The 27,509-nt window shown below is 35.1% G+C and overlaps 4 protein-coding genes across 4 annotated transcripts; 1 reads left to right on the top strand and 3 right to left on the bottom strand.

The window, feature by feature from the left end:
* Positions 1 to 708: 708 nt before the first annotated feature.
* On the top strand, positions 709 to 5,925 carry cn (Kynurenine 3-monooxygenase cn). The gene is made up of 11 exons (XM_069116368.1): positions 709 to 899; positions 1,024 to 1,093; positions 1,517 to 1,707; positions 1,823 to 1,871; positions 3,155 to 3,242; positions 3,312 to 3,483; positions 3,725 to 3,976; positions 4,579 to 4,665; positions 4,801 to 4,941; positions 5,280 to 5,441; positions 5,533 to 5,925. The coding sequence occupies exons 1-11, from the start codon at positions 849 to 851 to the stop codon at positions 5,629 to 5,631; spliced, it is 1,362 nt and encodes a 453-aa protein (XP_068972469.1). The 5' UTR covers positions 709 to 848; the 3' UTR covers positions 5,632 to 5,925.
* Positions 5,926 to 8,011: 2,086 nt separating this feature from the next.
* LOC138181523 (2-acylglycerol O-acyltransferase 1-like) lies at positions 8,012 to 11,152 on the bottom strand. Its single transcript, XM_069116370.1, has 5 exons — positions 10,917 to 11,152; positions 10,035 to 10,309; positions 8,815 to 9,001; positions 8,373 to 8,572; positions 8,012 to 8,208 (listed from the first exon to the last, which is right to left on the bottom strand). The coding sequence occupies exons 1-5, from the start codon at positions 11,135 to 11,137 to the stop codon at positions 8,051 to 8,053; spliced, it is 1,041 nt and encodes a 346-aa protein (XP_068972471.1). The 5' UTR covers positions 11,138 to 11,152; the 3' UTR covers positions 8,012 to 8,050.
* Positions 11,153 to 14,269: 3,117 nt separating this feature from the next.
* On the bottom strand, positions 14,270 to 20,698 carry LOC138181526 (2-acylglycerol O-acyltransferase 2-like). The gene is made up of 6 exons (XM_069116373.1): positions 20,481 to 20,698; positions 17,871 to 18,162; positions 16,984 to 17,258; positions 15,758 to 15,944; positions 14,956 to 15,155; positions 14,270 to 14,790 (listed from the first exon to the last, which is right to left on the bottom strand). Exons 2-6 carry the CDS (start codon positions 18,095 to 18,097, stop codon positions 14,633 to 14,635), a joined length of 1,047 nt encoding a protein of 348 aa, XP_068972474.1. The 5' UTR covers positions 18,098 to 18,162; positions 20,481 to 20,698; the 3' UTR covers positions 14,270 to 14,632.
* Positions 20,699 to 21,514: 816 nt separating this feature from the next.
* On the bottom strand, positions 21,515 to 24,849 carry LOC138181522 (2-acylglycerol O-acyltransferase 1-like). The gene is made up of 5 exons (XM_069116369.1): positions 24,568 to 24,849; positions 23,681 to 23,955; positions 22,703 to 22,889; positions 22,260 to 22,459; positions 21,515 to 22,094 (listed from the first exon to the last, which is right to left on the bottom strand). The coding sequence occupies exons 1-5, from the start codon at positions 24,792 to 24,794 to the stop codon at positions 21,937 to 21,939; spliced, it is 1,047 nt and encodes a 348-aa protein (XP_068972470.1). The 5' UTR covers positions 24,795 to 24,849; the 3' UTR covers positions 21,515 to 21,936.
* Between the last annotated feature and the right edge of the window lie 2,660 nt (positions 24,850 to 27,509).

Genomic DNA, 27,509 nt, shown 5'->3' with positions numbered 1-27,509 from the left:
TTCGGAGTTCCTACGATGATCTCGCTTATCTTCTTCATCGAATAAGTCTCCGTTTCTTTCCTTTTTCTCTTGCGTTGGGAGATTCTGCGAAAGATTCTAAAAAGACATTTGAGAATTTCTGTGTTTCGTGATTTAACTCCGCTACGTATATAAAACCATAGTATCTCGGTTGAATAGATACACGAAGGTCAGATTGAACCAACTAGTTTCCACTGAGAACGGTGTCAGAATTCAAGTCGTATTAAAATATGATCTCCGGATAATCCATTAATACCTCTCAATGCATTTAACGAAGGGAAAGAGGACATAATCTATAAAATAATTTATACGATAAATGTATGAAATACAAGAATTATGAAATACAAGACAACGAGATCTTTAAATTTTAAAGGTATTACAAGAGAAAGATATTAGAACGATATAAATATCGATATAAAGATATCTTCAGATATACACACCTGCTTTTAATCATACCGTCGCAAAATACATTGGCGAAGATCAAAGTTTCTTGTATCTTATCTCTTCCAAAGATACACTTCAAGACACCATTTTTCCACTAACAAGTTATTTTAAACTCTCAAATATTTCCCAAAATTCAGAAACTTAAAAATTGTCTCTGATAAAAATCTACTCTGATTCACGGTAAATCTGATCGATCCTTGCATCTTCTACACCTCCGAAAAAAAGTTGCGTTTCTGCCAAAATTCTTGGAATAGTCGAAAAATTACAACGATATCTGAGATTAGTATTACGTAGCTCGCCATGCACGCTAGTAAATGTGTACGGTAAGACGAGGATCTTGCTAGGACAGGTAGTTGGTCAGCGGCTTCGGTGCAGAACGGTATACCATGGCGGCCACCAATCGAAAGTCGCGAATCGCCATCGTCGGGGGTGGTTTGGTACGTGTTTTGACGTTCGAAAATAATTCTTTTGCGAAAGAAATAATATTTCGAAAAGCTTTTACTAGAAATTTCAAAGATAGCTCGTGCAGAAAATTGATATAGTGAGTCTTCGATCTTTTAGGTTGGTTCTCTGGCAGCTTGCTATTTCGCAAAAAGAGGCCATTCTGTGAACATTTACGAGTATCGCGCAGGTGAACTTCTTAAGAATTTTCACTATTTATATATATGTATATATGTATATATGTGTGTATATATATATATTCTGTTGTGTCTTTTTTTTAATTTTAGATTAGCATATAACTTGCTTTCTTACGTATTTAAGATAATTTCCGATTTTCTTCTAGTTTACAAGGATTGTTTAATAACTTTGAATTCTAAACATATATTTCTCACAATTACGATGCTTTTGGGAAGCTTTTTGTATTTTCCTTCTTGTTATTCAATGTTCAGTTGCTGTGATAGAAGTGACTTCGGAGCATTAAAATCCCTTCGTATTCTTCCATACGCGTATTCACTTTTACGATAAATAAATATCGCGTGTTTGCCATTTTTTTTTTTGTTTTTTAGAAAGATAATAGAGATGCAAAGATTAAAATTCGCTTGTCATCATTTAGACACCAGAGTGGAGTATTCTCGAGGTCAGAGCATTGACTTGGCTCTGTCGATCAGAGGGCGGGAAGCTTTAAGGGCAGTTGGTCTTGAAGAGGCAGTGATCGATGGTCATGGCATTGCTATGCATGGTAGAATGATCCACAACAAGGATGGTACCCTGAAGGACATACCTTACGATATTGTAAACGGAAATGTGAGCAATTTTTTAGAACTTCTACTCTTCTATGAAAGTTTCTATGTATAATATTTAAAAGGCAATAGTCACTTTTGAATGTTTCTGGCACCTTCTCTCTCTCTCTCCTTTGCAGTGCATTTATTCAGTCAGCAGACGACGCTTAAACATAGTTCTATTAAATGGTAAGTAAATATTCAGAAATTCATTGACGTACATCCTTCTCTCTCAAATAATTAGATAAAGATAATAACTAACATTTATTGAAACAATCTAGATAAGTACTAACTAATTAGGAACTTCGCTCGTTATTTCTCAATTTTGTGATAAGAAAAAGCTGCTTAAAACAAAAAACAAGACGTAATAAGATAAGTATACAAAAATGTGAAAAAGTTCTCGCTTCCTTTTCGTAATATTATACAATCATAAAGATGGTTTAGCAACTGCGTTTGAAAATGATCGTCACGGATTACTAATCAGCCGATGTGTAGATTTTTTGAGAACCGATTAATCGGATAGTCGGCAAATCAATCAAAATTCTAATCTAAATTTAACCAAAAGATTTTGTAGGATCAATCATTTTGATAAAAATCGGATCTTGATTTAAAAGAATCGCGAATGAACACTAGATGCTCTTATGTTGAAAGAAAAATGACTGGATATCCGATAACGCGGCGGTGCGTGAAGCCACAAGAATTCGAGCGTGTCAAGTTTCTTGCTACTACTAGCTCGTGCTTCTTACGATCTTCTGCGTAAAACGCCCCAGTGCCATTTTAATCTGATATGTACATGAATACGTATGAAACTTTCCATACAAGATAATGTCTACGCATTCTATTCCTTAATCCGTACAGCTTTAAATTAATCGGCGAGGCATTAGACCTTTTCTATTCTGCATTTTTATCTTATTTTGGTTTGCTCAAGTACCTTTAAATCTTTTACCATCTGTTGTCAAAGAACTTGTAGGTTTAGGTGGCTTTGTGACTGTTTTCCCAAAAGATATGCCTTTTTTAAACAATATCTTTTACTAATATTTACAGGCAGGATTTTGAAGTATTTAATTTCTTGTGGTGGAAACAATGTTTTCTAAAAATTAAAAGAAATTATAATGAAATGATAAAGCAAATTTCTGAACGAGCCGAATTAAGTCTGACATTCGAGCTATGGCTTCATATATTTTTTACTGGATTTTCATTAAAATGTTAAGATCTAATGTTTTCATTGAAAAATGACACCTGTTCTATTTACTAATCTTGTCATCAATTCACTAATCTAAAACTTCTTCTAGAAGTAGTATTTATCAAGCACTATTTTGCAAATAGGGCAGATAGTAGTTTTTATTCGATTTGATAAAGAATAGAAAATGATGTTAAATTTTCTACAAATCAAACATTTCAAAACTCGATACTTAATTATCCTTTATTTATTCTTTCTTCGTTTTTTTTTTTAATTTTGCCTCATCGAACAGCTGCCGATAAATACCCAGAAGTGAATCTTTTCTTCAACAAGAAAGTGGTGGATGCGGATTTAGATAATGGGAAACTGACGATACTAGAGTAAGAATATCTTCATAAAATAATTTAGAAAATTATTTTGCGTTACGTATAGCTCGTTGAATTTTGTAGCACGAAGACTCAAAGAACAGAAGAGGTAAAAGCGGATTTGATAATCGGCGCCGATGGTGCTTACTCGACTATCAGAAGAGTAATGGCGAAGAGGCCGCTGTTCAACTTTAGTCAAACATACATTGAACATGGTTACGTCGAATTATTCGTCCCCATTGGGAAAAATAACGAGGTAACTGCAATTTTTCTTTTCCACAAATTATTTACACATCTCAATTAATTTCCTCTATATGCGATTTTACTTAATTCAATTTAAATTGGAAAACGGATTTTTAATCCTGAAGAGAATTCTAATTTTCGATCCCATGTACAATAATTTAAAAAGAAAAGAAACGAATAAATAGAATAGATACGAGTCATTTGACATTGTTCACGAAACCTCGAAAATATGAAAACCTCGCTTGGATTGCAAGTTTGCGATGAGTGGTCAGCATTTTCACATTTGGCCACGGGGACAATTCATGATGATAGCCTTGCCTAATGACGACCATACATTCACTGGTGACATATTCGCCCCTTTCTCGACGTTGGACAAGTTGAAGACGCCGCAGGATCTCTTGAAGTTCTTCGAAGAGCAATTTCCGGACCTACTGGAATTAATTGGAAGGGAGAAGATAGTTAAGAATTATTTCGAAAAGGAACCAAAGACATTGATTACTATTAAGGTGAGTCTGAGTGGATTTGTTGTTAATTGGAAAGGAGACGTTAGTTGAGATGATTTTTATCTTATTAAGGTACGTTTCAAAGCTTTGGATTGTTTCGTTATATCTAAGATATTGAAATGGAAAATTACGCAAGATTATATATTTTTAATACTCCGGTTCCAATAATTTATCCAGTATCTTTTTTGCGATTCGAACTAGTCATTGGAACTATTTCAGACAAACTCGGAATAAATAAAATAAATTTATGGAATTGATTAAATAATAACATCTAGTGTGTGTATGGAATAGTATTCCATTCGAGTATCGTTGCTGTTAGACTGGAAACGTTTATTCATTTATATCTATGATAAGTATGAAATTAATAAATAAGTAAGAAACATGACAAGCTATATAAAGATGAGCAAAGGTATAAAAATTACAAAGGATAAAATATGTATTACCACATTTTGAAGATAAGATATATTTTTATCCAAGTTAATTACGCATGAGTATCGGTAGTCGAATTATGATTAATCAAGTACATATGTACTTGGAATGATAACCATCTATTTAGTCTTAATTAAATTTATCTTATCTTCCTATTTTTTGTAAACATGCTGTAGTGCAAACCATATCACGTTGGAAAAACGCTTCTCGTTGGGGATGCTGCTCACGCCATGGTGCCTTTCTACGCCCAAGGAATGAACACGGTTAGTTTCATTCGATTTCACGTCTATTTAGCTTCATAAAAGATATCTTCCATAATCTTGGTCCTGTTACTTAAATAACCATCGTTATTAATGGTCTCACGAGTCTTTTTATAAATTATGTGCTTACTTTGCCAGGGGTTCGAGGATATTTTATTACTGGATGAGTTAATGGAACGCTACGACTCAGATTTCAGTTTGATTCTTCCAAAGTTCACGGAACTTCGATGCGAGGACGCACATGCTAGTTGCGATCTTGCCATATACAATTATATCGAGGTATTTTTCTCGTATTGAAATGCTATCGAAGTGAAAAATAATTTTTATCTTCTACAGTGATTCTCTTTTTTCTGAAATTCTTAATTATCATACGAATGTTTATTTCATGCAGTAAAGCTTCGAGGCTTAATGAAGGAAATAGAACTTTTTAATCGATTAAGGTCGATTTTAATAATGCAAAGTGTATTTGTTTTTTAGTTTTGAATAATGTCATAGTTACGGTAGAAGTAGCAAGATTTAAAGGATTTAACGGAGAGAAGGAAATTTGTAAATTGATTAAAGTTGATTTCAACGATATCAAATATTATAAAGATTAAGTACAGGTGTAAAATTTTCAGATGAGGGATCTGGTAACGAGGAAATCGTTCCTTCTTCGAAAAAGATTAGACACGTTCCTCTATAGACAAATTCCAAATACATGGATACCACTTTATAATACGGTTCACTTTTCAAGGATGAAGTTTCGCGACTGCGTCGCGAACAAGGAATGGCAAGACAAGGTGAAATATTAATAAAAATATCAGGGAGATACATAACAGTTGTAAATATTGTTAAAAATATATATGCGAAGAAAGAATTATATTTTTATAGATCGTACGCAGGGCTGGTTGGTGTACACTGTTCTTGATTTTTGGAATACTGGCGGCTCCTGTAGTTGACGCATTTGCAAGAAAGAGCATTTCCTATTGAATACAAATATATAAAGTGTACCATTACCTGGATGTACAAGTGTGTGCATTGTTTTTACAATAAGATATTATCGTTTAATATTATGGCGATCCTTTCAGAAGGATCCTTAGAAAATAAATTATACGTTTAAGTTCCATACAAATTTTAATTCTTCTGCTATCTTTTTTATTACCGAGGATTAATTAATTATTTATATATTTGGTTTATTTGTAAATGTTTATTTGTAAATTTGGTTTAACATTTTCACTTATTACTATTTTTTTCTGTACTAATAAATATTAATTATGAAATATATCAGCTAAAAATGACACATTCAATACTCCCTAATCAAATTCTTCATACAATTCTTCACTAAAATTTCTACAAAATATTTAATAGATAATATTATTAAACCTATAAATATCCCCATAACAGTGTGTTACGTCGGACAACACTTTACCTAGACCAGGCCCCACACCGCGGGCTAGATGGTAACCAGATGTCCGCTCGTCCTCACTGCCTACCCTCAATAGTCTCAAGGACCTATCACAAATCTCAGTAATTTACTAGCTAAGGTCTTTCAGGCCAAACAAATATCCCTTTTCTAAATCGCCTTCTAAAGAGTATTGTCTACTACGGTTTGACACGAGAAAGTTAGTTTTTTCTCACGTATGATGCTTCCCACCAGCAACTTTCTATCAAGGGCGGCTAAGGCCCTTCCTAGTCCACCAACCTTCTTTTACCCAATCAGAAGCAATGTCTACTACCCTCACGTTTCTAACCAAAATTGACATCAACAAATCCGATGATCCCTAGTGTATTTTCGGCCTATCGCGGGGAGATGCGGTTGCGAGAATGCGCGTGAACGGGAGTCGTAAATTGCCGTTACGATTGCAAGAATCGACACCACGAATAGATCGATCCCCTTATTTCGGCTAGGATAATAGGGGTGATTGAATAAGTATAACACTGTGATTAACAGAGCTATAAACGTTATATATTTTCAACACTTTTACACTGATATGCAGTAACGTAGACGATATCCTAAGATATGACGTAGTCAAGGAACGAGTGAGAGAGACAACCGAAGTAGCCTCGTAATCGACAGGATGAATGTTGTAGGAACACTGTAGTTCGTTTTCGTAGGATTACAGAAGAAAGCTCGGTGTGGGTGTTTCCCTTTTTATTAAGGACGTGGATTCGTTGTTCACACCTTTCGTGAGTAGAGTGAGGGCAACGACCTACGATGTCCATTGGTTTAAGTCAATGTTAAAGAATGACCAGAGGGGATGGAGCCTCCTACCAATGTTGCTAGTTGATGTCTTGTTTGACGGAAACCTGGATTTCTCGGTGATTAAACATTCGTTTTTTGCTAAGTCACTACCTGCTTTCTCCGGGTTTCCTAATAGCGTGTAGTAAATCCAAGGGCCTTTCTAAACTGGCTATAAACGGAAAGCATCTCTAGGATATGGAGCTTATTCCGTAAATTGACGACATATGTCAAAACAATAGCATTAAAAGTTGTCGTTTTACGGGTTCCTTGAATTTATTGAGGGTCGAAGGACGATGCGCAGACCGTTGGCGGTCAAGCAGCGCCGGATGGCGTGAGATGCCTTGCGCGACGTAACACCTAGTGTTAGACACATCCACGACTAGCTTTCCTCCGATACAGCATCGTCACTTTAACTCACTTCTCCTACGACATTAGGAAAGTCCAGTCAACGACTTCTCCTACGACATTAGGAAAGTCAAGTCAACGACTTCTCCGACGACATTAGGATTAGGTCAAGTCATCTACTTACTTAACTTGTACATTCGCATCAGTGTAATCATTTCTCTACAAAGTTGTTGGAATAAACATTAAGTTATACCTGTTGAATCAGTGTAACTACTCAATTAAACCACCTCTATTATCCTAACCGAAATAGGGGATCGATCATTTCGTGGCGTCGATTATCTAATCGTAACGGGAATTTACGACTCCCGTTGACGTGCTTCCTCGCGATCGCGTCTCTCCACGAGTGATCGAACAAATGATATTCAAGCGAGCAAACTCCACGCTATACTCGAGAAAAATTATGATTTATGTCTTCTGGTCGAAATGACTGTACATTATTCGCATGTCGTTCGCGCAATGCATTCGAATTATTTATGAAAGCTACGCACATCTCTTTCCATTGTATCGAAGTAGATCGATTTTGTAGAATAAATGATTTTTAGCCTCTTTCTATTTGCGGGTCTAGGGATTTCCGATTTTGACAAAATCTTGTCGCGCTCTGGATGTCGTCTAAGATTGTTCGTTTCGAAACCAAACTTACGACACGATAATACGGATGAGATGATCCGAGCAGGACGAATGCAAGAAAATGAATGTTCACGACGAAATACTGGCAGGTCGCTGCGAAGGTCCGTTATAAATGATCGTTATTTACTGGTATCGCTATACGAACTCAAGATGCACCGAATCCGCGTTCTCGATGTACTTGTATTTTTCGTTCTCGAAAAAGTTCACCAGGTGCTTGACGAATTTCTCGTGATATTCCACGACTTGTTCTCTCGTTGGTTCTTCTATCTTTGGTAACTCCATCGGACTGCCGACTGAGAAAAAAATTAATTAGCATTAAAGAAGCTTGGAATTTCCTCTATGAGAAAATAAAAATTTTCAAACGTATTCCAAACACCAACATCTCCTCCGTAAAATTATATTACTTGAAAGGTTATTGTGTTATAGAGCAAGATATTTCTCAGCTTTGAATACTTGCCAACGACAGTAATTGGCTTCCGTCGAGGGATAAGACCGAAAGTGTATTGGAAGAATCCTCGACCAACCATTAGAACCCGCGGTATACCGATTTTCTTACGAATGAACTCCTGTAGTCTCTTCACGTACGAGCCATCTGGCCAGGTCAATTGATCGTAAATATCCGTTTCTCCGAATGAACAGACAGGAACCAGAGGGTTTCTGAACAAACGAATTCCGCGAGTGTCACTGCGATTTTTAAGTGACAGATGCTCTTCATTAAACCGCTGATTTTTGTGACTCTATAGGGAAGTAACAATTGCAATAATGTACAAGTGACTATACTTCATGCACGCTAAATCAGATTTGTGTACAGCCACGACGTTCAAAGAGACGAGGTTTCTACAGTTTTAAGTTCTCATGAGATTAAGATTCGAGTGAACGAAAAGAAAGATTATACCTACCCATTTTGCAGCGCTAGCTTTACAAAGCCTTTTCTCCTTTTTATCAGAATGCGATAAGTGCACGGTTTACATTCGAATGCTTCTGCCGCTCCGCCGGGGATCAGAACCGTCGCCCTTCCGGTGTACGGTGGCGAAGGTCTCGTCGATAGTTGTTGTTTTATACACTCTGCATTGCTAGCAAGGGCGCCTATTTATTTACCGATTTCAAATGAATCATAATTAAATGGTTGAATCATAATAGTTATTTGGTAGCAAAATAGCTGAGTTGTAAAATTAGAGAAGTCAACAACCAAAAAGAAATCGTTGATGATTTAAGAAATGTTAGGAACTTGGACTTCGTGTTTTATGACTTTGTCATTTCATTAACAAAAATTAGACAGCAATAAGGTATGCGTATTAACAGTTGTATAGTAGGTACATTGTACAAACAGTTCAAAATATTTCACTTATGAAATATGTTTCTTACGCTAGAGCCAATTTATACCGGCGGCGATCACACTTTTGCATAAACAGATTCGAAAAAATACACATCGCGTTCAGAAATGATCGTCATTAACGAACAACAGATATTTACATGTCTCAGACGAGATGTATTTACAAAACATGGTGCAATGATTTTACTCTTCGTATTAAAGGATATTATGATTCGATTTAAGACGTAATATCCAATAGCAAAATTAACGTTAGAAATCATTAAAACATGTAAAAACCATATTGTTTCTTGGCAAGCTTCTTCCTTCCGCATTCTTTAATTTCTGAATTGTAAATCAGACGGAGAGGTTTCTTCTAAATTGATAGGTAGCTTGTGAATATAAATCCAAGCAACGATATTTGAACAGTAGAGCTATGCAGTATTGCGTAGGCATGTAGAACAAGTAGAAAATATATGTGTATATTACTAAGTAAAATAAATTTTTCATCTGTCCATACCAAAAAGAGGTATTTATATGTAAATGTAAATGTAGCAAATGTGTGCCTTATATAACAAATTGTATGAAACATTATTACCATGTTCCTCAATATTTAATGAAAATTTATAACCTATTGATTCTATAAAAGATAACGAATACTGTTTGTTAAATTATTAATTAATTAATCGCGTGTATGCTGTGATGAAATTCAAATATCGTTAATAAATCAAAATGTCTGAATACATATAAATAATAGCGTAAGCGTACATGCACTGTGTGATCGAATAAAAAATAATAAATAATACGTACCATTGAAGCGACAATTCTCGCGGCAATACGGCGACTTATAGGAAAGATCAAGTACGACGACACTAAATTCGAGACCCGGGAAAAGTTCTCTACAGCCGATGATGTCTGTTGCGAATGCGCCATAAACTTCTGACGATAGGATCCCATGCGGGAAACTACAGAATAAATACAACTTGTTCGGATCCAAATCAGTGGTTTTCACTAATTTTGTAGGAAAGTAGTTACAGAAGTATCGGCTCCACGCGCAGTTTCTAATCCACTGCAGGAGTTTTCGCCTGTAGTACAGAAATCCAACTCGTCAAGTCACATATCCGCCGATGATTGTATAAATAAGCGGCTTTAGTATTCAAATGAAATTTTCATTGCAAACAGTTCGCTCAGGAGCAGCATATATTATGGATAAAATTTGTTACTATGAATCTTTAATATAAACCAAGTTTAATCTAATCCAAAAATAAAATGTTTATTCTATTTTTGTAACTGATTTTAATCAATTTTTTCTATGATTCCAGTTCAACGTGCGTGTCAAGTCACGTTTCACTCCTTATTTACTCGTTTATGTGAGCAGAAGGATTGTTATCGATTTTTTATCTAAATCATATTTATTAAATGGCAAGATCTTAATATAAATCTCCGAATTTCTAAAAGATGTCGCAGACGTGTAATAGTATTTCTAGCCAACTCCAATTCGTTGGTTCTTTCTACCTATTCATCGACAAGCTTTGCAGTAATGTAACTCTTAACAAGTTATTATATTACATTATTTTCCGTATTTATTCCTTTATTCCTACGTTTAAAAACATAGTTCCCTTTGTTCATTTTGTAACATAGGGCTGAAGCTTGCAAATAAAATAAATAAAGAAATAAATGTTTCGAACTTACCGTATTTTGCCTACATCGAACTTGTTCCAGTCGTAATATATCCAGACGAAGTAAAGTAATACGAAGTAGCGCATGGTTTGGGTGAAGAAAAGAAAATAGGCGGTGAGAATATATCCCGCGAAGTATAAAAATGCGCAAATCCAAAGCGCGGTTGAGAGCTTTTCTAATCTTCGTCTTAATGGTACGCTTAACGGAGCGAATTTCACTCCCAGAATCTTCATCGTTTTTTTCTGAGTTCCTCCTCTTTTTACGGTAGTATCAATTCGGCAATTCTCCTTCGGCTCAGCTAATAATAAACCAATTCGTACTATCGTTATTATAAATTGTCATATCAAGCAATTATTAAATTGTACAGCAAATACGAGCGTAGGGATTGGGAACGAAAGAATTAGAGTGATGGAAGTAAAAACGAATGATGATTAAAAATTTGAATAAGAATCGTATTCGTAAAATTAATAGAAACGATTACATGTATGTATATCCAAATGATAAAATAATGAAACGGATCATTATCGCCAACGAATGATCGAAAGCCGGAAATAAGCAGAATAAAGATATCAAATCCTACATTTCATCATTGCTATCAGAAATAACAGAATCTTTAGTTCCGAACTTTTGTAACGATAGATCAGAGGCAAAGCTTTGGGGAAAATGTTTTATTTTATTTGAATCACGATCCTTCTGCGATTTTATAATGAATTGCATTGTTAGCTAATGCATCGGATAATCTTTGCACCTCTTTTTATGTAATGTCTTTGAAGATCCATCGTCAACCATCCGATTGTCTTGAATATAAGGATTCCATAATGCTTCCTTTGCGTTATTACATAAAGTTGCAATGCCAAAAAATAATCATACGGTACTAAGTCTGGCGAACTGGATGGATAATGCAAGAATTTATTTTTTTGTTTTTGTTTTCGAGAAAAGCAGCTGCAGCAACAGTAATATATTTTAATGCTTTCAAGTCACCAAGGTATTTTAATATTTAGAAGTTTCCGAATTCCTTTATGTTAATGTTAAAGTTACTCACTGTTTCTTTAAATCAAAAAATCTCTTCGTCTGTTCTAAATCACATTTTGTCTGAATCTATTTGAAAAAGTCAATGAAACGACAAGAAGACGTAAGGTTCTCCGTTCCACCGAATCTAAAAACTGGACTATGAAGGAACGTACCTGAGTGTCGTTTCCTAGCACGATTTATCAGCGACTGCCATATAGTCTCTGTTTATTTGGGAAGTCGGCGATTCCCGTTTACGACACTGTTATGGTGTGTTGTGATACTAGAGACAGACTTCCCCCGGAGAACACTGTTGAAATAACGAACACAGGGCAGGACGGAAAGAAGATAAATGCTCGCGACGAAATACGCGGCTCGGCGTCACGCTGTGTACTCTGAGCGCCGTTTGCAAGAGTTCGCGAACGCAATCACGTGTTTCTCTGTAGCTAAGCAGCATTTTTTGAACAGGGGTGAATCAATGACGAGAAAGGAGAAGGCTCCGTCTTTCTTTCTGCGTAGGAATGAAATGTTGAATGCTAGTCTGATGCAGTTTAGTCCTGATCTATAATTGGTTGATCCAACTGATCGAACGACTGGGCGGTGGTAGTTGCAAAGGGTGAGTAATGGGCGCCTGCAACACACTATGGACGGAAGAGTTGGGAAAAGGATTTTAACGATTACTAGATTTAGATTTCATATTTATGATAAGTGGGCCGAGAATGTTTATGCATTTATCGGAATTTGTGGATGGGAGAGTGCACGCAATGATTATCTACGTGATAGACAAAAATGTAGGCAGTATTAAAGTTAAAAAATGTAATACTTATTATGAGAATTAGTAGGTAGAGCAATTTTCTGCAAAATGTGAACATTTATGCGTGGTTGAATTTTTCAAAAAAGAAATACAAACAGAAGGACAAAAATCCCATAAGCTAATAACAGCGGTATCAATTTTTCCATTACCGAGATTATGAACTTTTTTAATTAAATTAAGGAGAAGAAACAAAATAGGGAAAGTTAAACATGTTGAGTTTAGGAATACGTATAAGGATTGCGATCTTTTGACATTCCACTTTCTGACGGATAGAAGCTTCCAAGCTTCATCTATACTGTAGTGTTGTTACTCATATTTTTATTGTAGCAATCTGGAAAAATTTCCCGAATGTCCTGTAATCAAAAAATTCCATAAAACGCCCCATTGATACTCTTGTACGGTATTTAATAGGAAATATTTTTCGATTAGTAATTGCCTCATTGGAGTGTCTTGCAACGACACATTCTAACGGCATAATTATTCAAAGACACCAACTAAAAAAAATTATTGTGCAGAAGTAAAGCACCAATTTTAGGCTTTAGTAGAGTAAAAGTATCTTTAGCAATAAGATAATCGTACTCCGTATCTTTCCCTTTTTTTTTTGCCTTTCATATCTACAGTGAAAAGGTCAAACTTCTCGACACGTGTACCAGAAGCGTATCAAACAATTCTTCTGCTGAGGCAATATGTTTATTGCACAATATATATACATATATACATATAAAAAAGAAATGAGAAACGGGCGAAAGGGAAATGTATGCATCTATTAGAGTGCACCGATACCAAAAGAAAAATATACCTCGATTAATTATTCGTATTTACTGTATTATCATCGCGACAACTTCAATTAATTTTACCACTAAATCGAATAGGTGCACATACTGTAACGCATTGTAGTGCATAACAATTTGTATGAATCTTTTTAATAATTTCTAACAATAGATGTGTTCTAAAAAAGACTCAGGTTTGTTTGTAACAAAAGTTGCTATATATACAAGAAATGGTCCATTTCATTTGATCAACAAATATGTTTGAACATATGTTTATCAGCCATACTGCGAAAGACCGCAGTCATTTTTCGCTTACTGACAAATACGAGGCTTGCATGCTACGCGTGTGATTATTTATCACCTCGTGCAAACGCATTTTTCTATTGCATTTATGTAGATCTTCCTAGAAGTCTAAAGAAATAGGGCATTTTAGACGTCACGTAAGATTCTATGAAAATTACAAAAAAGCAGACACTACAGGTTTGTCACCAAATCGCACGTACATAGTACATAGCAACTATTCTAATTTACATTCTCTGTTATCTGCCTCATGCATATGTGCAATTATTGTAGTCTCAACGACCGGATCTCGTGAAATATATATGTTTCTATGTAAAAGTATAATTACATATGGAAAAAGCATAATTGTTCAGTTTAAATACATACGTTTGAATGCTATTGTTTCTTCAACTATTAGAAATGCAAACATGCTCTTCGTATATAAGTTATTTCATTCGATGTTGAATTAAACTATGGATTCAAAGAAACAGATTAAACAAAATTTTGGAAGTTTTCTTCGACAATAAAACCTTTGTACAAGTGTTTATTGATATTTCTAACAATTAGAGGTATGGTAATGTGCGTACATTTAAACTGGACGTACTGTATAGCTCTTCGGTCCTTATTCATGATATCATAACTCTATTGGTCCTTTTCTATGCAACGTTCTTGAGACACGTAATTATCGAATTGACTACATCGCCTAACAATTGTCCATTCTCTGCTCAACTATTTCACATCTTAAAACTTATTTAATACATAAATACACGTTGTACGTTTACAATTGAGCAATTTCTTGGTCCTTCCAAGAATCACAGCGCGGGTCAGTTATGAATGATCATTATTTCGTGATATCACTATACGAACTCAAGATGCACCGAATCCGCGTTTTCGATGTACTTGTGTTTTTCGTTCTCGAAAAAGTTCACCAGGTGCTTGACGAATTTCTCGTGATATTCCTCGACTTGTTCTCTCGTTGGTTCTTCTATCTTTGGTAACTCCATTGGACTGCCGACTGAGAAAAAAAATTAATTAGCATTAAAAAAGCTTGGAATTTCCTCTATGAGAAAATAAAAATTTTTAAACGTATTCCAAACACGAACGTCTCCTCCGTAAAATTATATTACTTGAAAGGTTATTGTGTTATAGAGCAAGATATTTCTCAGCTTTGAATACTTGCCAACGACAGTAATTGGCTTCCGTCGAGGGATAAGACCGAAAGTGTATTGGAAGAATCCTCGACCAACAAGTAGAATCGGCGCTATACCGATTTTCTTATGAATGTACTTCTGTAGTCTCTTCATGTATGAGTCATCTGTCCAGGTCAATTGATCGTAAATGTTCGTTTCTCCGAATGAACAGACAGGAACCAGAGGGTTTCTGAAGCAAACGAATTCGGCCATTGTCACATCGGTTTTTAAGTGACAGATACTCACGATTAGACCGCTGATATTTATGCCTCTATAGGGAAGTAACAATTTAAATCACAATGTGTCACATAGTATAAAAGAATATGCAAAATATCGAATGTGTATAATAATGAAGTGGAGTGCCTAAAATTATAACTATGTTCCATTTGTTCAATTATGTTTATAAAAGTATGAACTTGCGTGAATATCAGCAGTGTCGTGACCACAAAATTTAAATCACGATGCACGATTTAGGGTGGATTTTATCTGGTCTTCCATAGTCTTCTCTATGAGATACTTTTATCATGTACAGCGAAGGATACAAAGTATAATAAAGTATTTTAATCGAAGGATATTAGTTAAGAGTTAATTTCATTAGATATCAACTATTCTTTTTTCTGCCGATTAATAAATATGCCAATAATTTAAAGATTAAACATTAAGACGACTATACTTCATGTACGCTAAATCAGGTTTGTGTACGGGCATGTTGTTCAAAGAGACAAGGTTTCTAATGTTTTAGGTTCTCATGAGATTAAGATACGAGTGAACGAAAAGAAAGATTATACTGACCCATTTTGCAGCGCGAGCTTTACGAAGCCTTTTCTCCTTTTTATCAGTATGCGATAAGTGCACGGTTTACATTCGAATGCTTCTGCCGCACCGCCGGGGATCAGAACCGTCGCCTTTCCCGTGTACGGTGGCGAAGGTCTCGTCGATAGTTGTTGTTTTATACACTCTGCATTGCTAGCAAGGGCGCCTATTTATTTACCGATTTCAAATGAGTCATAATTAAATGGTTGAGTCATAATAGTTATTTGGTAGCAAAATAGCAGAGATGTAAAATTAGAGAAGTCAATAACCAAAAAGAAATCGTTGATGATTTAAGAAATGTTAGGAACTTGGACTTTGTGTTTTATGACTTTGTCATTTCATTAACAGAAATTACGCAACAATAAAGTATGCGCATTAACAGTTGCATAATTGGTACATTATATAAACAGTTCAAAGTATTTCACTTATAAAATATGTTTCTTACGCTAGAGCCACTTTATACCGGTGGCGATCACACTTTTGCACAAACAGATTCGAAAAAATACACATCGCGTTCAGAAATGATCGTCATTAACAAACAACAGATATTTACATGTCTCAGACGAGATGTATTTGTAAAAAATGGTGCAATGATTTTACTCTTCGTATTAAATGATATGATTCGATTTAAGATGCAACATCCAATAGTAAAATTTACGTTAGAAAACATTAAAATATGTAAAAACCATATTGTTTCTTGGCAAGCTTCTTCCTTCCGGATTCTTTAATTTCTGAATTGTAAATCAGTCGGAGAGGTTACTTCTAAATTGATAGGTAGCTTGTGAATATAAATCCAAGCAACGATATTTGAACAGTAGAGCTATGCAGTATTGCGTAGACATGTAGAACAAGTAGAAAATATATGTGTGTATTACTAAGTAAAATATATTATTCATCTATTCATTCCAAAAAGAGGTATTTATATGTAAATGTAAATGTAGCAAATTTCTACCTTATTTAACAAATAGTAAAAATCATTATTGCCATGTTTCTCAATATTTAATGAAAATTTGTAATCTATTAATTCTATAAAAGATAACGAATACTGTTTGCTGAATTATTATTTAATTATCCTCATGTACGCTGTGATAAAATTCAAAGGTGTTAATGAAACAAAGTGTCGCAATACTTATGAGGAATGATGTAAGTACATGCGCATGCGTTTACAATGCGTGGTGAAATAATAGTTAATGAATAATACATACTGTTGAAGTGCAAATACTCGCGGAAGAGCGGCGATTTAAAGAGTTGATCAAGTACGACGACCCTAAATTCGAGACCCGGGAAAAGTTCTCTACAGCCGATGATGTCTGTTGCGAATGCGCCATAAACTCCTGACGATAGGATCCCATGCGGGAAACTACAGAATAAATACAACTTGTTCGGATCCAAATCAGTGGTTTTCACTAATTTTATAGGAAAGTAGTTACAGAAGTATCGGCTCCACGCGCAGCTTCTAATCCACCGCAGGATTTTTCGCCTGTAGTACAGAAATCCAACTCGTTAAGTCACATCTCCGCCGATGATTGTATAAATAAGCGGCTTTAGTATTGAAATGAAATTTTCATTGCAACCAGTTCGCTCAGGAACAGCATATATTATGGATAAAATTTGTTACTATGAATCTTTAATATAAACCAAGTTTAATCTAATCGAAAATATAAAATGTTTATTCTATTTTTGTAACTGATTTTAATCAATTTTTTCTATGATTCCGGTTCAACGTGCGTGTCAAGTCGCGTTTCACTCCTTATTTACTCGCTTATGTAACGAGAAGGATTATTATCGATTTGTTATCTAAATCATATTTATCAAATTGTAAGACCTTAATATATAGCTTCGAATTTTTAGAAGATGACGCAGATGCGTAATGGTATTTCTAGCCAACTCGAATTCTTTGGTTCTTTCTACATGTTCATCGACAAGCTTTGTAGTAATGTAACTCTTAACAAGTTATTATATTACGTTATTTTCCGTATTTATCCCTTTACTCCTACGTTTAAAAATGTAGTTCCCTTTGTTCATTTTGTAACATAGGGCTGAAGCTTGCAAATAAAATAAGTAAATAAATAAATAAATGTTTCGAACTTACCGTATTTTGCCTACATCGAACTTGTTCCAGTCGTAATACATCCAGACGAAGTAAAGTAATACGAAGTAGCGCATGGTTTGGGTGAAGAATAGAAAATAGGCGGTGAGAATATATCCCGCGAAATTTCCAAATGCGAAAATTAGGATCCAAAGCGCGGCTGAGAGCGTTTCTAATCTTCGTCTTAATGGTACGCTTAACGGAGCGAATTTCACTCCCAGAATCTTCATCGTTTTTTTCTGAGTTCCTCCTCTTTTTACGGTAGTATCAATTCGGCAATTCTTCTTCGGCCCAGCTAATAATAAACCAATTTGTACCATCGTTATTATAAATTGTTATATCAAGCAATTATTAAATTGTACAGCAAATACGAGCGTAGGGATTGGGAACGAAAGAATTGGAGTGATAGAAGTAAAAACGAATGATGATTAAAAATTTGAAAGAGAATCGTATTCGTAAAATTAATAGAAGCGATTATATGCGAAACGATTATATCCAAATGATGAACTAATGAAACGGATCATTATCACCAACGAATGATCAAAAGCGTGTAATAAGCAAATTAAAGATATCAAATACTATATGTCATCATTGCTATCATTACCAACAGAATCTTTAATTCGGATAAGCTGTGTCTAGAGATCAGGGTTTACCAAAAAACCTATATGTTTTCAACCACTTAATGACGTTCAATGCGTCAGATGGTGGACGATACTCTCTAAAAATAGAAATTCAGTACACGATGGACATAATCGAGGATACGTGATATTAACACAATCCTCCGACATAGTGCCATACTTAGAAAGTGGTTGATTTCGAGTTCCTACGGCAAGCTAGCATCATCATCAAATTTTACGCTCGAAACCATTCTCCCACGGTTGCTCCGTAACCAACGTGGGTTCTAATGATATTCAAGCGAGCAAACTCCACGCTATACTCGAGAAAAATTATGATTTATGTCTTCTGGTCGAAGTGACTGTACATTATTCGCGTGTCGTTCGCGCAATGCATTCGAATTATTTATAAAAGCTACGCACGCGAGAAGAAATAGAACCGACTCGTTAGAGTAGAGTAAGCACGTCTCTTTCCATTGTTTCGAAGTAGATCGATCTTGTAGAATAAATGATTTTTACAACTCAAAGAAACCGTATCTTCTGTTTAACTGAACTTAAATGAGAATGTTATAGGGAGTTCCTAAATGATATAGGAAACCTACTTTTTTATATTTCGCAACGATGTAATTGTAAAATGTATTATAAAATTATTTGTAATATTCCGCCGGAACAAATGTTTGGATATAGAAACGATTAGTTGTGTGAAGACGATTAGTCTAAAAAATATTTTGACTTTAGCTTTGTCAATGTTAGCTTATAAAAATGTAGAAGCGTATAAACAAATGAGACTTCCTGTATTTGAATGAATCATTCACTATAGTTAGGTCTTTTATTTCTTATCAGTTTTTATTCTCTAAATATTCTGATTACTTTATAGAACGCGAAAGCAGTTGAATCTGAAAGCGTTTTCAATGGCGAAAATTAGCGATAAAAAAGCTTCCGCATAATTTTAACTAACTAAACACATTTAGAAGTGAGAATACCTTATCCTACGGAACACCGTATTGTAACTGCTAATTAAGCCTGTTCTCAGATCTTGTTTCCCCAGTTTATTCTAAGATTAATATATTCTTTATTTATAGTTCTAGTACTATTATTTAATTCATGTGAAATTATTTATTTGTTGTAATATAATGGCATATGTTACAATATAGTCATTACCTTACGTGTAGCTTTATTATATACATAACGTATGGTAATATATCATAATGTATATATTTGTCAAGATTATCGTTCTGTATTGATTAGAATTACTCATATCTTCTTTGACGAAGTCAATTAAGTGGTTGTTATTAGAATATAAGTATTATGAAATTATCGTACTCTTGGTGTGCTCTTCCGAGATAGATCATTCTTTAATAGTGAACGAATTATACAGATGAATATAAATACATAATTGAAAAGTTAAACATATTGACGACTCGTTAAGGTTCAAGTTGATGAACTGCATGATTCATTGATCAAAGAATAGAATTGAAATAACGAAGAAAATGCCTGAATTGTTTTATCTCAGGTATTTTTTTGAATAATAAAGCGTATAAACATATATTAGATTTTTGCAAATAGTAGACAGTTAGTAAATCCATAAATTCGAGAAGGTCGTTAAGAATTTGTTTACGTGTTGAGTAAGAAATATACTGAGAGAGAAGCAATTCAAATACTTCGAAAAAACTTTTTAATTACATTAAGAAGACACGTAGAAATAATCCTTTTCAAATCACTTTAGTATAAAGTCGCATCAGTAATATGAATATAGCATACAACAAAGAATGAAACTTTCTACACGATTTTAATGCACGAGAAACTTTACTTACAGATATTTTGCATTTTGATAACTACAGATACGTTGAATTATTTTCATGCAACTCTCTGTAACTCTTCTCAATCACGTTTTCTCTCTACCTTCCTGCTATTGAAACAAAAAAGTCAATGAAACAGGAAGAAAGCATAAGATTCCCCGTTTCTCTGAATGGAAAAGATAAACATTCGAGAGACGTACGTGAGTGTCGTTTCCTAGCAGGAGTTATCAGTGATCGCCAAATAGCCTCTTTCTATTTGCGGGTCTAGGGATTTCCGATTTTGACACAATCTTATCGCGTTCTGGATGTCGTCTAAGATTGTTCGTTTCGAAGCCAAACTTACGACACGATAATACGGTTGAGATGATCCGAGCAGGACGAATGCAAGAAAATGAATGTTCACGACGGAATGCTGGCAGGTCGCGTTGGTCAGCGTAGCAGCGTGACGCTGTCTAGCGCATAAGCGCGTTATGCAAGGGGTCGCGAATATGATCTCATGAATCTCGGTAGTCACACAGGCATTCTCGCAGTGGAATTAATGTCAAAAAAGAGAAAGCATCCGTCGTTTTTTCTCTCTAGGAACGCGTTGAAGAAATTTGATGCTGTCTCCTTTGATGCGGTTTGGTACTGACCTTCTCTGGATCGATAATCCAAGAATCTAGCTGAAGGGATGACTAGACGGTGCAGGTTGTGAAGGGTGAATAATGGGCGTCTACAACAAACTATGGACGGAAGAGTTAGGAGAAGGATTTTAACGAGTATTAGATTTAGATACCATATTTAACGTAAGTAGACCGAGGATGTTTATGTATTTATGGAAAATTTTGAATATTTATATACATGATAGATAAAAATGTGGGAAGTATTAATAGTGTAATACTTATGATGATAATTAGTAGGTGAAGTAATTTTCTGCAAGATGTGAACATTATTGCGTGGTTGAGTTTTTCGAGAAAGAAATACGAAGTTCAACAAGGATCTCTAAGGCTAATAAGAGACAGTGGTATCAACCTTAGAATTAGTCAAATTATAGATTTTTTAATGAAATTAAGAAAAAGAGACGAAATAAGGAAGCTAAACATGTTGAGTTAAGAAGTAATACATATACGGATTGCGATCTGCTATAAAAAATAGACGGAGGACAAGGTGTGCATCTATCAGACGCTGTGCATCGGCACAGAGAAAGATATACTTAGATTAATTGTATCGAGACAACATTTATAATTACTTTGACCGATGGTATCTTAATGCATAAGACGTGTACTTACATGTAATGCACTGTAATGCATATAAATTTGTACGAATTTTTTTAATAACTTTTAACACCTTCTTATTCAGGACATTCAGTTTCCTTTTTAACAAAATTTACTATATATATACACAAACAATGTACAATTACATGATATCAACAAATGTTTGTACAGAGTCAACCATACTGCGACAGAATTCATCCATTTTTCGCTCAGTGAAAGGTAAAAGGCTTGTATGATATGCAAGTGATTATTATTTACCACTCCATTTAACCGCTTATCTCTATCACTTTTATATATAAGATCCCAGAAGTCTGTACAAGTCTAAGGAATTGAGCAGTTCCCTGATCTTTTGAATAAACAATTGCGAAGGTCCGTTATAAATGATCGTTATTTACTGGTATCGCTATACGAACTCAAGATGCACCGAATCCGCGTTCTCGATGTACTTGTATTTTTCGTTCTCGAAAAACTTCTCCAGGTGATTGACAAATTTCTCGTGATATTCCTCGACTTCTTCTCTCGTTGGTTCTTCTATCTTTGGTAATTCCATCGGACTGCCGACTGAGAAAAAAAATTAATTAGCATTAAAGAAGCTTAGAATTTCCTCTATGAGAAAATAAAAATTTTCAAACGTATTCCAAATACCAAAGTCTCTTCCCTAAAATTATATTTCTCGAAAGATTATTGTATTACAGAGCTAGATATTTCTCAGCTTTGAACACTTACCAACGACAGTAATTGGCTTCCGTCGAGGGATAAGACCGAAAGTGTATTGGAAAAATCCTCGACCAACCATTAGAACCGGCGGTATACCGATTTTCTTACGAATGAACTCCTGTAGTCTCTTCACGTACGAGCCATCTGGCCAGGTCAATTGATCGAAAATATCCGTTTCTCCGAATGAACAGACAGGAACCAGAGGGTTTCTGAAACAAACGAATTCCGTGAGTGTCACTTCGATTTTTAAGTGACAGATGCTCTTAATTAAACCGCTAATTTTTGTGACTCTATAGGCAAGTAACAATTGCAATAATGTACAAGTGACTATACTTCATGCACGCTAAATCAGATTTGTCTACGGCCACGACGTTCAAAGAGACGAGGTTTCTACAGTTTTAAGTTCTCATGAGATTAACATTCGAGTGAACGAAAAGAAATATTATACCGACCCATTTTGCAGCGCCAGCTTCACGAAGCCTTTTCTCCTTTTTATCAGGATGCGGTAAGTGCCCGGTTTACATTCGAATACTTCTGCCGCTCCGCCGGGGATCAGAACCGTCGCCCTTCCGGTGTACGGTGGCGAAGGTTTTGTCGATAGTTGTTCATTCATGCACTCTGGACTACTAGCAAGGGCGCCTATTTATATACCGATTTAAAATGAGTCATAATTAAATGGTTGAATCATAATAGTCATTTGGTAGCAAAATAGCTGAGTTGTAAAATTAGTGAAGTTAACAACCAAAAAGTAATCGTTGATGATTTAAGAAATGTTAGGAACTTGAACTTAGTGTTTTATGACTTACGCTAGAGCCAATTTATACCGGCGGCGATCACAGTTTTGCACAAACAGATTCGAAAAAATACACATCGCGTTCAGAAATGATCGTCATTAACAAACAACAGATATTTACATGTCTCAGACGAGATGTATTTACAGAACATGGTGCAATGATTTTACTCTTCGTATTAAAGGATATTATGATTCGATTTAAGATGTAACATCCAATAGCAAAATTAACGTTAGAAATCATTAAAACATGTAAAAACCATATTGTTACTTGGCAAGCTTCATCCTTCCGGATTCTTTAATTTCTGAATTGTAAATCAGACGGAGAAGTTTCTCCTAAATTGATAGGTGGGTTGTGAATGTAAATACAAGCAACGATATTTGAACAGTAGAGCTATGCAGTATTGCATAGATATGTAGAACAAGTAGAAAATATATGTGTATATTACTAAGTAAAATGAACTTTTCATTTGTTCATACCAAATAGAAGTATTTCTATGTAAATGTTAATGTAGCAAATGTGTATGCTATGGTGAAATTCAAATATCGTTAATGAATCAAAATGTCTCAATATATATAAATAATAGCGTAAGCGTACATGCACTGTGTGATCGAATAAAAAATATTAAATAATACGTACCGTTGAAGCGACAATACTCGCGGCAAAGCGGCGACTTATAGAAAAGATCAAGTACGACGACCCTAAATTCGAGACCCGGGAAAAGTTCTCTACAGCCGACGATGTCTGTTGCGAAAGCGCCATAAACTCCTGACGATAGGATCCCATGCGGGAAACTACAGAATAAATACAACTTGTTCGGATCCAAATCAGTGGTTTTCACCAATTTTATGGGAAAGTAGTTACAGAAGTATCGGTTCCACGCGCAGTTTCTAATCCACTGCAGGAGTTTTCGCCTGTAGTACAGAAATCCAACTCGTCAAGTCACATATCCGCCGATGATTGTATAAATAAGCGGCTTTAGTATTCAAATGAAATTTTCATTGCAAACAGTTCGCTCAGGAGCAGCATATATTATGGATAAAATTTGTTACTATGAATCTTTAATATAAACCAAGTTTAATCTAATCGAAAATATAAAATGTTTATTCTATTTTTGTAACTGATTTTAATCAATTTTTTCTACGATTCCGGTTCAACGTGCGTGTCAAGTCGCGTTTCACTCCTTATTTACTCGTTTATGTGAGGAGGAGGATTATTATCGATTTGTTATCTAAATCATATTTGTCAAATGGTAAAATCTTAATATAAATCTCCGAATTTCTAAAAGATGTCGCAGACGTGTAATAGTATTTCTAGCCAACTCCAATTCGTTAGTTCTTTCTACCTGTTCATCGACAAGCTATGCAGTAATGTAACTCTTAACAAGTTATTATATTACGTTATTTTCCGTATTTATCCCTTTACTCCTACGTTTAAAAATGTAGCTCCCTTTGTTCATTTTGTAACATAGGGCTGAAGCTTGCAAATAAAATAAATAAATAAATAAATAAATGTTTTGAACTTACCGTATTTTGCCTACATCGAACTTGTTCCAGTCGTAATACATCCAGACGAAGTAAAGTAATACGAAGTAGCGCATGGTTTGGGTGAAGAAAAGAAAATAGGCGGTGAGAATATATCCCGCGAAGTATCCAAATGCGAAAATTAGGATCCAAAGCGCGGCTGAGAGCGTTTCTAATCTTCGTCTTAATGGTACGCTTAACGGAGCGAATTTCACTCCCAGAATCTTCATCGTTTTTTTCTGAGTTCCTCCTCTTTTTACGGTAGTATCAATTCGGCAATTCTCCTTCGGCTTAGCTAATAATAAACCAATTCGTACTATCGTTATTATAAATTCTCATACCAAGCAATTATTAAATTGTACAGCAAATACGAGCGTAGGGATTGGGAACGAAAGAATTGGAGTGATAGAAGTAAAAACGATCGATGATTAAAAATTTGAAAGAGAATTGTATTCGTAAAATTAATAGAAACGATTATATGCGAAACGATTATATCCAAATGATCAAATAATGAAACGGATCATTATCGCCAACGAATGATCAAAAGCCGGAAATAAGCAGAATAAGGATATCAAATCCTACATTTGATCACTGCTATCAGAAATAACAGAATCTTTAGTTCCGAACTTTTGTAACGACAGATCAGGGGCATAGCTTTGGGGAAAATGTTTTATTTTATTTGAATCACGTTCCTTCTGCGATTTTATAATGAATTGCATTGTTAGCTAATGCATCGGATAATCTTTGCACCTTTTTTTATGTAATGTCTTTGAAGATCCATCGTTAACCATCCGATTGTCTTGAATATAAGGATTCCATAATGCTTCCCTTGCGTTATTACATAAAGTTGCAATGCCAAAAAATAATCATACGGTACTAAGTCTGGCGAACAGGATGGATAATGCAAGAATTTATTTTTTTGTTTTTGTTTTCGAGAAAAGCAGCTGCAGCAACAGTAATATATTTTAATGCTTACAAGTCACCAAGGTATTTTAATATTTAGAAGCTTCCGAATTCTTTTATGTTAATGTTAAAGTTACTCACAGTTTCTTTAAATCAAAAAATCTCTTCGTCTGTTCTAAATCACATTTTGTCTGAATCTATTTGAAAAAGTCAATGAAACTACAAGAAGACGTAAGGTTCTCCGTTCCACCGAATCCAAAACTAGATTATGAAGGAGCGTACCTGAGTGTCGTTTCCTAGCACGATTTATCAGTGACTGCTGAATAGTCTCTGTCTATTTGGGAAGTCGGCGATTCCCGTTTACGATACTGTTATGGTATGTTGTGATACTAGAGACAGACTTCCCCCGGAGAACACTGTTGAAATAACGAACACAGGGCAGGACGGAAAGAAGATAAATGCTCGCGACGAAATACGCGGCTCGGCGTCACGCTGTGTACTCTGAGCGCCGTTTGCAAGAGTTCGCGAACGCAATCACGTGTTTCTCTGTAGCTAAGCAGCATTTTTTGAACAGGGGTGAATCAATGACGAGAAAGGAGAAGGCTCCGTCTTTCTTTCTGCGTAGGAATGAAATGTTGAATGCTAGTCTGATGCAGTTTAGTCCTGATCTATAATTGGTTGATCCAACTGATCGAACGACTGGGCGGTGGTAGTTGCAAAGGGTGAGTAATGGGCGCCTGCAACACACTATGGACGGAAGAGTTGGGAAAAGGATTTTAACGATTACTCGATTTAGATTTCATATTTATGATAAGTGGGCCGAGAATGTTTATGCATTTATCGGAATTTATGGATGGGAGAGTGCACGCAAAGATTATCTACGTGTTAGACAATGATGTAGGAAGTATTAAAAGTGTAATACTTATTATGATAATTAGTAGGTAGAGCAATTTTCTGCAAAATGTGAACATTTATGCGTGGCTGAATTTTTCATGAAAGAAATACGAAAAGAAAGACAAGGATCTCTTAAGCTAATAACAGCGGTATCAATTTTTCCATTACCGAGATTATGAATTTTTTTAATTAAATTAAGGAGAAGAAACAAAATAGGGAAAGTTAAACATATTGAGTTTAGGAATACGTATAAGGATTGCGATCTTTTGACATTCCACTTTCTGACGGATAGAAGCTTCCAAACTTCATCTATACTGTAGTGTTGTTACTCATATTTGTTATTGTAGCAATCTGGAAAAATTTCCCGAATGTCTTGTAATCAAGAAATCCCATAAAACGCCCCATTGAAACTCTTGTACGGTATTTAATAGGAAATATTTTTCGATTAGTAATTGCCTCATTGGAGTGTCTTGCAACGACACATTCTAACGGCATAATTATTCAAAGACACCAACTAAAAAAAGTTATTGTTCAGAAGTAAAGCACCAATTTTAGGCTTTAGTAGAGTAAAAGTATCTTTAGCAATAAGATAATCGTACTCCATATCTTTCCCTTTTTTTTTGCCTTCCATATCTACAGTGAAAAGGTCAAACTTCTCGACGCGTGTACCAGAAGCGTATCAAACAATTCTTCTGCTGAGGCAATATGTTTATTGCACAATATATATACATATATACATATAAAAAAGAAAAGAGAAACGGGCGAAAGGGAAAAGTGTGCATCTATTAGCGTGCACCGATACCAAAAGAAAAATATACCTCGATTAATTATTTGTATTTACTGTATTATCATCGCGACAACTTCAATTAATTTTACCACTGAATCGAATAGGTGCATATACTGTAACGCATTGTAGTGCATAACAATTTGTGTGAATCTTTTTAACCATTTCTAACAATAGATGTTTTCCAAAAAAGACTCAGTTTTGTTTCTAACAAAAGTTGCTATAAATAGAAGAAATGGTCCATTTTATTTGATCAACAAATATGTTTGTACATATGTTTATCAGCCATACTGCGAAAGACCGCCGTCATTTTTCGCTTACTGACAAATACAAGGCTTGCATGCTACGCGTCTGATTATTTATC

Source organism: Bombus flavifrons, chromosome 7, assembly GCF_040668555.2.
Source record: "Bombus flavifrons isolate JBK064 chromosome 7, iyBomFlav1_principal, whole genome shotgun sequence".
In the NCBI taxonomy this organism is placed as follows: domain Eukaryota; kingdom Metazoa; phylum Arthropoda; class Insecta; order Hymenoptera; family Apidae; genus Bombus; species Bombus flavifrons.
Note: the sequence above shows the minus strand (reverse complement) of the source record. Positions and strands in the feature narration are given on the sequence as shown.